The sequence below is a fragment of the Colletotrichum spaethianum genome (assembly GCF_022836535.1).
Source record: "Colletotrichum spaethianum MAFF 239500 DNA, contig08, whole genome shotgun sequence".
Lineage (NCBI taxonomy): Eukaryota > Fungi > Ascomycota > Sordariomycetes > Glomerellales > Glomerellaceae > Colletotrichum > Colletotrichum spaethianum.
Window position 1 is genome coordinate 893,511 of NW_026054778.1, and position 12,508 is coordinate 906,018.

Sequence of the window (12,508 nt, forward strand, 5' to 3'; positions counted from 1 at the left end):
GTTGGAAAACCCAGCCCTTGGAGAAGTGCCTCATACATCTAACAGGCGTGCGAAATAAGTTCGCACGGCTAGTCAGGTTGTTTTCGAAAGCCATCCAGAAGGGTTCAGCCGGTTCTAATGGCTTAGCCTGTGCCCGAACTGCCCGTATCATGGCCAAGAACCGAGCCGCGTGTTGTCCGTGGATCTGACATGTTCGTCGGTGAACAACAAACGCTCGGCAAAGTTAACAAATGCCGCTTTTGCCCGAGCCCATCCGGCAACCGTCAATGTGGTCCAGTGTTTCCCGCGGAGCACCCCTGACTTGCCGAGCTAATGATCACAGCTGCCCCGGACTGATGTGATGATTACGAATAGGAATAACAACACTTGCCGACAGCACCAGGAGAAAGTCCCGGGAGGGGCAAGGAAACTCGTTGCACCAAGGCGCTGGCGACTCGGAAGTGAGCAGATGTGGCCTGGTAAACAGAGTACGCACCATGCTGCTTCGGGAGGGTTCGTCTTGCGTCGGTGGAGGTGACTAACAAGTGACGGCTCTCCGGACTGAACATCAGAAATCGAGGCTATGACAAACAGATCAGACGGTGCATACGGCAAAGCATCCAAGGCCCTTGTAGATGGTGTGAAAACAAGCCACGTTGCGGTGGCACCATACGAGCCGGGGAGAAGCTGACAGCCAGGGAGAGAAAGGTGGCTGCTCAATGTCGTCGCATAGTCCCCATACTCTTTGAGGCAATGGGTGAGACTGCCCGAGTACTGCTGCGTCGAGCCGCTGTGCCCAGCCGGCCGACCGCGCCATCGATGTACCCTGCCCTCCAGTATTTACTCTCACAACAGCGTCGAGTATTTGTCCCGAATGCGTTAGCAACGGTCCTCATAGTCGGATGGAACTTGGGATCGAGGATGCTGAGGCTAGGTGCGTCATTCCCCTTACACAGTGATCGCTTGGTCAAAGACTGCTGTGCCACGCTGACAGCCCAATGCCACGGGTACACATCCCATCTCATGGCCAAAGTTTCCGGGCGAAGGACTTCCTGGCTAGCAGAGCGGCACAGGCTTCAATGATTGCCCCGCGATGGTCTTCGGACAGGGCCGACATGACTGACGGCCCCTCGGGAGCGGCCATTACGCCCAGAAGAAAAAACAGACATAGAACCAGGCACTAGCTGCAAGACGCATACAGAGGACCACGGCGGGAAAGGGGACAGGGGTTAAAGACGAGAGGGAAGTGGGTTGTGGCGCTCAAGTCCGACGCACGTCGAGGTGGGTTGGCGGGAGGGATGTGGGGAGGAGGATGGGTAATATTGGAGCCAAGGAGGGGACGAACAGATGAGAAGTGACAAAACAACCTTCGAGGCGCGAGAGCAACTCGAGCGAGAAGACCAAGACGGACGATTTTTCATCGAACAGGTTTAACAAAAGAATGCCTGCGAAAGAGAAGAGGAGGAAGGGACGAGGAGAGAGGTTGGGCTGAGCTGGTGGTTGCCCACTCAACTGTGCATACACTTGCATTCGAGGCTGCAACCACCAACTACCATCCGCTTCCCACAACATCACCGGGCGTTTCCAGCCCCCAACCCACACAACGACTGTAGAGCGAGGGAGGCGGGGTTCTTGGTTACCACACGTTGCAAGCAACGAGTTGTCTGGACCGGGAGCAGCTTTATGCAGCCGCATGCAAGTTGACTTGACCTTATGTAGGCTCCCAGCCATACACATTGCATATAATGCATGCTCAAATTGCTTATACGAGGTTCGAGCGCGAGAACACACACACAATGAGTTGGATGGCGATGGATTTGCGGGGGATTTGCACAGCATAGGGCAGTGTGGTGGGACGAGATGATCCCAAGGTTGTTGGTGGTGGTGTACCGTGCCATCTCATCACCCCTCCCAGCACATTACCCCAGGCACCGGCCGCCCTAACCTCGGATGCGGATGCCTTTAGCGTCTCCCAAGAGAAATTTTATGCTTAGGTTCCCCGCTGCCCGCACCTCGATTGCTTCACCAGCCCCACGTCCGTTGTTTCTCATCGTCGATTCCTCCGTCGTTTCTCAAACTCCATCATACCGGTGACATCTGCCATGCGCGAGCCACATCTCGTGTTGTGGTAGCGTGTGGGGCCGCCTCCGCCCGTGCACCGGCGCACCTACCTTACCTTACCTTATTTCCTATCCGTGCGCGAGTACGTACCTTGCCTCGCTTCCGTTCCTGGACCCAACTTCATCTGTCCTTCTTTTGCTTTCTTCCGGGGCTTCCTACCTAATGGTATGCAATCTGCGTCTAGCGTTCAACAGGTACCGTATCCTACGAAGAGTCCTTCGCCCTATTGTTGAACGTAGACGTCCTCCCGATGATGTCAGACTTTCAAGAAGAGGGAGTGAGAGTACCACCGAAGCCTTGAACGAGAGGCCTTGGGCGGATCTGCATCTCTGTTACCAAACCGGGACATCTTGGAGCGTTGCCTGGTAGGCTGCCAGTTGTGCCTTGGCGGAAACGAAGGGCGAAATTCGGTCTGGTGACTAGAACGTGTTTCCAAAGTCGAAATGCGGGTAGATGCGCAGCTTTCCACTATGTTTCTCTTCTGTACGTACAATGTGACCAAGGGCACCTGGTAAGAGTACCAAGCCGAGTAACCTGTCATCCCTGCCTTTGGCTGTTGAAGTACCGGTGAGAAACGCTCGACGGATTCAATGCAGGCCGTGACTAGCAATACTGGACTCTTGGAAGGTAAGAAGTAACACGCTACGGCCTCTGTTGTGTTGAAGTTCACTACTGTAGATTCTGATTTATGTTTAACAATGTTTCTTCCATCCTCTATAGCAGACTTGGATTCCAAGGAAACGGCTTACCAGAATAACAAGCAGTCTCTGATTCACATACCGGACACATGGATTCAAGTGCGTTAACGATCGGCGACTCTCAACTATATTCATGTCCTGCTTGCCTAATCATACTACCATGGCAACTGCTCAACGCCGCAACTGTAGATGTAATAACTCAGGAATCATCAACGAGAATAGGCTGCAATGACCCCTGTTCTTGCTAGATTTCAGAACAAAGCAATAGACACAGCCAGGGAAGAGACAACGAAACTCCACACCGGGCTCATTGTGCTTCCAGCACTCCCCACCAAATCCCTATCCTCCACTGCGTACTTGACACTCTGCGTCTCAGAGCTAGGCGCAGATGCATTCGGTGGGTGAAGCTTGCCCGCAAAGTAGAAGGCTTTGCCCGAGGAGAGCTTGCCGGTCCCCGACAACAACGCCTCTCGGACCGAAGCCGGATCCCACTCGTACTGCCCGCCGTTTGCCACGGTGATATTCTCCTCAAGTCCGTATCCGAAGGTGCTGCCAGCCCGTTCGCCGTGCCACCAGAGGTCGAGTTCCGTCCAGCTGGCTTCGGCTCCGGCTGCTTCGTGTTTCCATGAAATAGTGATGGGCGCCGAGAGATTGAGTTTCACGCCGGCATGGGGGCCTGTGAACTGCAAGCCATAGACGGCGGAAGCCAGGAGCGGAAGCAACGTAATGGCGTTTGTTGCCATCATGTCGGTGGTGGTGTTGAAGTTTGGGACTGATTTCGACCGCGCGCTTCTGAACAGGGTTCATAATCCCCTCGTAAATGGGAGAGTCAGAGGAACCATGGTCTAAGTTTCCTCCTCGTGCACCATGCCGTTTAAGTACACCGCGCCAAGGTCTGGGCCTTGATTGTCGACCCAGCTGTTGGACGAGTGTCGAATGCAGTGAGACTAAGCCTCACCGCAGGACACTAGCCGTGCCTAAGTGGATTGACTCCCCAGCACTGGCTCACGAGATGCTTTGAGCTTGGCATTCCCTATGTAAGTCTCAGGAATCTCCTATTATTGTTGACGTTGTGAGACTGGGTTCTCTCGACAGCCGCTCGTGCGTTTTGACATGCCTATCGGACAGCTTCGGTCCGCCGCATAAAACACATATCTTGCAGACGTTTTCGACGGGTCGCTGTACCTTGTTCCAAAGGGCAGACAAATACCCTGCTTCGGGTTAAGTTGAACCGTTCCTTCATTATTTCGTCCTGTAGTATTACTTTCTGAAGCTTTCCGTAACGGAAGTGCGTCGACAGATGCGACCGGCGTTCTCAAATTGCAGGCTGTAAGAAGATTGACTTATTCCTGTTACGCCGCTGTCGTCTCCGCTTCTCCTGCGTTCGGAGCCCTTGAATCCCAGCCAGATGAACGAGCCGTATCTTAGCTGAAGCCTCACTACCTCAGGTAGTCCACACAACCAACAGATGCAGAGTATGGAACAGCCGGGCTACGGCTTCAACTCACAGGAGCAGCTCAGTCGACAAATTTGATGCGATTTGTATTCAGAGGCTCCATTAGTTTTCAAGCGATTCAAAAGGTATTCACTCCCAGCAGGGCCGAGTCGTGACGCTGCTACCACTGCGTTGGGCCTCCAACCCCGACTCTTACTCCAAGTGTACTCTCTAGGTCTATTCATATCAAACACCTGAACAATCACAAGCATCCCATCCCGCTTCAAAAGGCCTTGAAACATCTTCTCACCAGCCGCCAAACCTTGCTCAACCACCTCCGCCTGCGCCCCTGAACCTCCCTCTCCTCCTCCTTGCTGCCCGCGAGTCCGAGCCCCCCGTCTCCAAACAACCAGACCCTCAACCTCTGCAAGTCCCACCAGTCCCTCTCGTCGACGACCCTCCCCAGCGCGCCGTCGTCAAACGCGATGCCCCTCCACAGCAGCACCCCGAGAACCTGCGCCAGCCTCGCCCGACGTATGACGTCGTCGTCGCCCACGACCCGGCCGACCTCGTCCCAGAAGAGGTTCCGGAGGGCGTTCGCCTCGGGGTAGTATTCGAATCTGGTCGCGGCCGGCCCGCCGCTGGCGCTGGTGGCGTTGCTGCCCCCCGACTTGGGACCATCGTCTTCGACGGGCACGTCTTCCCCCAAGACCTCCTCGAGGCCGTACATGCCCACCCCGAACGGCAGCCACTCCGCTTCAGCCCAGTCAATCAACCCGACCAACCCGCCGGCCCTCTCCCTCATCTCCCTCTGCCTCCTCCCGTTCCACCCTCTCGCCCCGTCGTCGACGTCCTCGCAGGGTGGGTGGACCAAGATGTTATCCGGCACCAGGTCCCCGTGCGTGACAACCCACGGCAGCAGCCCCTCGACCTCCTCCAACTCCTCCATCGCCCCCCTCGCAACCCCGCGAAGATCCTTCGGGAGGCCCTTCGCCAGAACCTCCACCCTCCACCTCAGACTCCCGCCGACCTTGCCCTTGGCGACGTCCCGCCGCTCCCGCCGGCCCCGCCACGAGTCGGCAAACACAATGGCCAGATCCGCCACGACCCGCCTCCTGCACGCCCGCGGATCCATCCCCAGCGCCGCAGACAGCCCCCGGAATTCCGTCAGCGAGACGCCGCCAACTCTCTCCAACGCATATGCGCGCAGCTCCCCGTCGTCCCCGCGCCCCGCGCCCACCGTCTCCAGCCCCGTCAGCGCGCCCAAATCTTCGACGCCAGGCACGATCCCGCTACCAAACACGCCCCTCGCCTCCGCACAGACCCCGACGTCGATGCCGTGCCTCCCCGGCCGGAACTGCACCAGCAGGTTGCTCCCCTTCTCGACGCCAGCGGGGAAGCCCTTCCCGCTGCCGCCGCCGCCGCCGCCGTTGCTGCTCCCATCGCCGGCCTCGACCCCGCTGTCCCGTCGTCTTCCGCCGGGCGTCGGCGGCAGGAGGAGCAGCGTGTACGAGCAGTACCCTTGGAACGGCGCCGGCGCGACCTCGCACCCGGGGAACTTTGTCCCGGCAAAATCGTGCGCCGCGGCGACAGTAGAGGGCTTCAATCCGCACCGCGCCAGGAACGCCGCGACTTTCTCGTCTTCTCCGCCGCCGCCGCCGCCGGTGGTCGTGCACGTCGCGGCGTCGACGCCCGCGTCCGGGCCTCCCGTTTCTCCGTCGAGATTGTTCGTGTCAACAGGCATCGCTTAGTTCAGGGCGGGTTCCAACGTGCCATGATGGGCATCAGGTCGACTCTCGCCCCCGGGACGCGGGCGATGGGAGAGAGGGGTTAAAGTTATCGGCCCTCCTTGAGCCGCAGCCCGCGTGAAGATAGCGGGCGGGCCCCGTTTAGGTTCACATGACAGCGCCGTCAGCAGGCCTGCATCGGGTCGGTCAGCAGCGTGCCTTCTGCAGCAGATGGTGTTGGGGGGAAACTAGATGAGGGGAAATAACCGTTCTACCCCGACCGACTACACACCACCACGGGATGCGCCCGCGTGGGGTGCTGTCTTGCAGGTGACTAGTCATCTTATGTCGCCCAGTCGGGTTGGTGATGGCGGTGATAGCCATGTCGAGCGCTAGAAGCGGCTGCGAGGGCTAACGCAAGAATGCCACATCAATGGCAAACCGGCAAAATGCGAGGGAAAAGGAGCGCGGGCTGATTTTGAATGGTAAAATATATTATTATCCTCGTCTCGAAATTTAGAGGTGAGAATATGTTTCTAGAAGACATATGAAGCTTTCCCAGCCCGTCGATAAGAGAAAAGAAAAAAACCTTCCAGTGTTTATGCTTCCGGTGTTTATGCCTGTTTCCATTACTCCATGCAAAGGGTATAAAATATGCGCGACCCTTTGGTAGCGCATGTATGCTTGTTTGCTTTGTGAACCTCCCCCATCTTACACGCGGCGCCGTCTTCGCCCGATGAGGGGCGGCACGGCAACCGGCGGCGTCGTCACAGGAGTGGTGAACGGCCTGGCTCGGCTTCCGCCGTTTGTGGGGTGCCTGTCCAATTGCCAGATGCCACGGCCGCTGGTCTTTGACTTTACGGCTGATAGTCTTCCGCGTTTCTGTCAATGATTCAACCAGACGCCCCGTGCCCACCACCCACCGCCCTCCAACCGGCTGACTCGGTTCTGCCTGCGTCCGATTCTATGCTTTTCGGCCGTTGCTGATATTCGTTACACGCGCAGAGATGCGCAACTCGCCAGTCGATGTGAGCCCTTTATTTGCGGGATCTGCGATCGAGCTCAACCTTGCTGTACCAAGCAGCACCAATCATGGTGAGAATCATGCCGGAGCCGTTGAACAGGTGGACCTCGACGCCGAAGGCAAGGATTCCGAGTCCAACAGTGAGGCACTGCTTCAGGTTGCCGCAGATGCTCATGGTAAGAGCACCGGCGACCTTGTTGGTCTGGAAAGAGGCAACATTGAGGGCGAAAGCGAGGATACCGTTGCCGAGGAGGGCGATGACGGTGGCAAGGCTGATGTTGCCCTCGGCACGCATGGTGTTGAGGTTTCCGAGCTCGCCGGCGGCGATGGCGCAGGCCATGGACTGCATGGCCGCAAAGGGCGACATGCGCAGCAGGACCTCCATGGCAGGGAGAGCAAGGGGACCGGTCATGATGCGGTTCGTAGCGACCGTCTGTTGATGTGTTTGTCAGCGTCTGCAAAGAGCATGGGCAAAGGTGCTGAAATTGGGATGAAGGTTTGCTGGTCGAGTTTCAGAGGGCGGAGGGGGATGGCACCATTGGATCATCAGGGCCACTTTCCGCACTCGAACAAGCATGCATTTCGGATGATAGACGGGAGACGGGCAGATGCATAAATCACGTACCTTGACTGCAGCAAGCACCACACCTGCAAAGGTGAGCAGGAAGCCAAGGTCGGTGAAGGTGTACTCGCCAATCGTGGTCAGGGCGGCACCGATCATGATGGGCACGAGCGTCAAATATGTCATGTTCTCATAAGTGCGGCCGAAGACGACACGGTAGATGAGAACAGTGAACACAGGTACCGTCGTTCGCAGGACCTGGTAGAATGGCACAGAGACCATGGCACTGTATGGTGTTAGCATCGTGTTCATCACTTAGATTGAGTCCCGCTCCCATCCAGAGAGGGGGGGGCCATGGGCGGGAATCCGCTACGGCCGCGGCGCAGGATATTCCCAAAATCGGAAGGGGCTTGGCTGCTTACAGTGACAGGTTAGAGACGGCAATGTTGGTGGTGAAGAGCAGACTGAAGGCGAGGAGGATGAGGTTTTCACGGCGTCCCAAGTGGGACATGGTGAAGTAGCCGCATTGGAGCAGCATGTAGCAGCCCAAACTCGCACAGGTTGCGTGTAGGGAAGTGAGAAGCCACGGGAAGGGGAACTTGGGTCGATGTTAGCGAATGTTCTTTGAATGACGCATCTGCCCAGTCCGCCGTCAGGGCGCCGACAATTGTGCCGAGACTTGGGAATGACAGGTTGGAGAGCAGGCAGGGCAAGTAACGTACAGCTCCGAGGATCAGCTTGTTGTAGAGGGTCAAAACCAAGCTGAACATGAAGTAGGCGCTCAACCAGCCAAACTTGACCCGAGGCGAGATGGTGTATTCGACGGGGTTACGGTTCCTGTCGGCGTCGGTCTGGTGTCCGGTAGCAGGGCTGGCGTTGGCCTCGAGATCGTAGCTCTCCTCGATGCGCTTCTCGTCGCCGTTGAGGAGGCCGTGGCCCTCCTCGCTCCGTCGAACCTCGTTCTTGAAGGTGCTAGATTCCGCCATTGCTTCAGTTGGTGAGGTTGCTGGATGGATTGAAGATTGGTGTGGTTTTCCTGCGTTCCCCCGTTCGTCGCAAGGTTGGACTTCTTAGTTTATTTGTTTAGACCGTGTGTTCGTCCACAGATACCCTGTCGCTTAGGGGGTCGAGAAGCTGACGACTGTCCTGGTTTCACGACGCAGATCGGTCCCGAGCGTGGGGGAAAGTCGGCAGGATGGGCGTGCGTAGACTAGTCGAGCTTAAAAATCGGACCAACAAGCGACGAATGGCGGATATTACGGCTTGCGATGGGAGGAAGGTGTAAAAGGAGACAAAAGAGGTCCGAACGAGAGGCAGGCGACAGAAGGAGTGTGTTGTCTTTAGGTGGGTGGGAAGAAGTGAGGAAAAAAAAGGGACCTGGATGAGTGGTGCAAAGGTCCTTGGGAGGATAAGGGCGTGCAAATGAGCCCAAGACTTCGGATCACGGGCTTTGCGAGGCGTCAGCTAAATCCAATGCACCAATTGTCTGCCAGTGTCGAAACCCTGAAAAATCAACGGTCAGGTCTGGGAACAGGGGGGAAGGGCAGTAGAAAGCTGGGAAGAAGGTTCAGAAAGGGAACGACAGAAACGGGGACCGGAAGCAAGAAAAAAAACGTGTGGAGAGGAAAGTACTGGAGTGATGAGGTGTGCGTGTGTTAATGATGGGAGGAAGACGTGGAGGTAGTGGTGGCAGAGTCAAGGAAGAGTGGGAATAGGAGGGAGTGGAACACCCGAGAGAGAGGCAGGGTAGAGAGCTTCAGGGGGGTCGACGGGGGGGGGGGGGAGGGAGGGAGGGACAAGAGGAGGAACCACAGGATGCCGAACTACTCAAAACGGGCATCTTTCTCGCTTCCGCGCTTGGCATCAATGACGTTTCGGCTGGCGGCATTGGCATCGCCATTGCCATCAGCTCTTTTGCTCAGTCACTCACTCTTAGTCTATAGTCTCTCTCTGGGAGTCTGCGTCTCTCAGTGCCGTCCGCCGACTGTCCGCGGCCCGGTGCAGGGCCAATGACGCGTACCTCGCCGGGAAGGTAAACCTGTCCGCCACGATCCGTAGAGTCGCAAAGCAGGCAAGGGGTTTCTCAGATCTGTCTGATTTTCTGAGTCTATTGGAGGAAAATGGGTCATTGGTTTCTCGTACAGTTTCCCTTGGAATATAGGTAGGCTTGTGTAGGCAGGGAGAGCGTGTACGCAGTATGTATGAGAAACTAAATACGGATACACGTTGGATCTTGAAGGGACCGCGTGGGACGTAAAAACGCAGCCAAGGCACATCACACACACGGTGAGGGGAGAATCCGTTGCCCATCAGACCCGCGGGGGGCTCGTTTCTGGATGATTGCGCGGGAAACCCTGGCCGACTCGCTGTTCCAGTATCGTTGCGTCTTCATTGCCTGCGCCGGTGTGCGTGTATGACGTACATTGCCTGCTGCCAACCCGTTTAAATCCAAACGGTAGCCGCCAATCGGCACGCCGCGCCGCGCTGGTTAGTAAATACGCCTACGGCCACTAATCTACATAAAAGCAGAGGGGATGCCTGGGTCCGATTTGACCCCCACCAATTGTGTTGTGGGCGGGGAGGATGACTATTCACAGCAACTACTACTACTATGTATGAGGCAGGATCCGATTGGAATATGAGAGGGTACAGATCGCCAGCGACGTCGGTATCATCATCCACCCCAATCTCTGTCCGGCGCCAGTGGAGGACCTCTCGCGACCTTGCGAGTCTGGGACAGAGTAAACGACATAGTCAGTGAAAGTGTGGCGGCGGGTCGACCACCGACCTTGGTCCTGGTCTGCTCCGCGTCTGAAGTGAACTTGTCCTGGGGACTTGGGAGCCCCCCTTGGCAGCCGCGTAAGCCTGGACCTGATTCACCCTGGTGTGACCGGATGGCAGGGGCACGACTTGGAGCGAAACGGGGCGAGGTAATCAAAGGGGATGAGCCGGATACAGTGCAATCGCGGCAGAGGGGGGGCCGGGATTGTCTTTAATTGGAGGGATGGTAGCGATCGTCGTCTATGGCGGGCAGGCCGGGGTTGAGAATCCGCTTTGGAAGTCGGCGATGAAGAAACCTGGGAAAAAGAAACGGAGACAACTGGAGGCAAGTCTGGACTCTGGCACCAAGTAAATCAAGTGAATGAAGCTCACGGATGGGACAGGTTTAATTGCCCTCAGATAGCGGCGGCGGTGGCAGCAGCAGCAGGCCATCCTCACCCCCGATCTTTTCTGGGAGCTCCATGTCATTCCAGTCCGGGGCGATAGTGCCTCTTGCTCCAGATGCACGTAGAGGATACCTAATCGACAACGCTATGGACGGTTCCTCAGCTTGACTGACTCTCGAGGCTCCGTCTGGAAAACCTGGAAGGAAGGCGGAATAGCGGGGGTAACACCCAGCACAACCAGCATACCCTGAACACTCAGCGCGTGGGAAAGAGGGTCAATCTGACTGGCTCATCTCATTTAAATGCGGCTCTCGGCATGGACCAGCATCCCAAGGCGCCAGGAAGAATTTTAGAAAATAAAAAAAAGATAAAATAAAAATACAAGATCAGACGCAGAAAGCTGCCGATTGATTGATGGATCGACCCCCGCCATTCTTGTCTGCGCCTGCTTACCTAGTGCACATGCTAGGTCTCGGAAAGCATCTTGTTTGACAGGTCTCGAAGCTCAGGTAAGGTAGGGGAACTGAAGGCACCCGCATGGCGATGCCTGTCTGTCTCGTCTCGCGGTCGTCTGTGAGGTTCAGCCGCTTGGAGCAACACCGCCCACGAGCACTACCAGAGCCGATAAGCCCAATGTGCTGCACGCCGAGACTTGTTTCGGTGTAAGCACCGCAGCCATTTGGGTTTGGCTCCCTCCCTTGGCCTTGGGCCTGGCTCTTGCAGAGGAGGAGGAGGAGGGAGGAGGAGGAGCGGAACTTTCGGTGGAGGCAAGGAGGTGGAGTGGGAACAGCTGTTAGCAAATAGGGGGTGAACGCCAAGCCAAGGAACAAAAACAGAACACCGAGCGGGAAACAGCTCTGCAGACATTGGATGCGACTGGCCCAGAGATGCAGGGCGGAAATGACGACAAGAAGGCATTGTTGCACGACGGCAACACGACACTGGGGCCTTCAGGACAGCAGTACATAGTAGGTAGTGGAGGAGCCGTGGATGCTGCGCCGTAGGAGTGGAAAGGGGGGCGTGGGATGGCACCGACGGGACGCGGTGGAGAAGAACCCGGCCGCGGGAACCGTACCTGTGTACTGCATAGGTGCAGTGGACGTCGTACCTGCTGCCTCTGTACACTGACGACACTACGTACATACATACGCTTTAACCTTCGACTTATCGCAAGTGGACCCGCTTACATCAGCACGCACCCCGACGCATATCTTATCTCCCTCCAATGCGCGCTCACAGACTCTTTTTGCGCCAGGTAGATTCACACAATCAACCGTCGTGGGGATACAAATGCCGCTCGCAATCACGGCGGCTCCCCGTCAATCTCATCTTGGACCCATTTCCAACACCCACGAGGACACATTGTACAAGGTGGCCTCGAGGTCCTGCTGCGTTGGTGAGACGGGTGAGACCCATCTCAACACGCGCCAAAAGGGAGCAGTCAACCAGCGAATCGAGGTGCGTGGCGCAAACGTTCGGCACCTTGGCCCATCTCAAGCCTCCAGCCGCTTAACAGCAACCGCATTGCGCTAAGCTTAGCGCAGGTTCCAACGGCTGTCTCGGGGCAACGACACTCAAGACCACGACGGACGACAGTGCGTTTCCTCGACTCCTTCTACAGACATGTCTTTGCCATGTGGAGGCGTGGACCGGAAAAACAATGCGCCAAGCAGAGCCACCTGGCACCTCAGGACGCGGGAAGTTGGGAGCGGCGGCGGCGGCGGCGGACACGACGACACACCACTAGGTATAGGGATGGAAGTATTGACGGGTTGCAGGACAACAACCCCCAAGC

The 12,508-nt window shown here is 56.9% G+C and overlaps 3 protein-coding genes across 3 annotated transcripts; all 3 read right to left on the reverse strand.

The window, feature by feature from the left end:
- Nucleotides 1-3,049: 3,049 nt before the first annotated feature.
- On the reverse strand, nt 3,050-3,541 carry ColSpa_04087 (uncharacterized protein; the record flags this gene model as incomplete). Its single annotated transcript, XM_049270299.1, has 1 exon — nt 3,050-3,541. The coding sequence occupies one exon, from the start codon at nt 3,539-3,541 to the stop codon at nt 3,050-3,052; it is 492 nt and encodes a 163-aa protein (XP_049126256.1).
- A 975-nt stretch (nt 3,542-4,516) lies between these two features.
- ColSpa_04088 (uncharacterized protein) lies at nt 4,517-5,977 on the reverse strand (the record flags this gene model as incomplete). The annotated part of the gene is made up of 1 exon (XM_049270300.1): nt 4,517-5,977. One exon carries the CDS (start codon nt 5,975-5,977, stop codon nt 4,517-4,519), a length of 1,461 nt encoding a protein of 486 aa, XP_049126257.1.
- A 1,020-nt stretch (nt 5,978-6,997) lies between these two features.
- Nucleotides 6,998-8,532, reverse strand: ColSpa_04089 (GDP-mannose transporter GONST5; the record flags this gene model as incomplete). The annotated part of the gene is made up of 4 exons (XM_049270301.1): nt 6,998-7,417; nt 7,610-7,832; nt 7,969-8,144; nt 8,269-8,532. 4 exons carry the CDS (start codon nt 8,530-8,532, stop codon nt 6,998-7,000), a joined length of 1,083 nt encoding a protein of 360 aa, XP_049126258.1.
- Nucleotides 8,533-12,508: the final 3,976 nt, after the last annotated feature.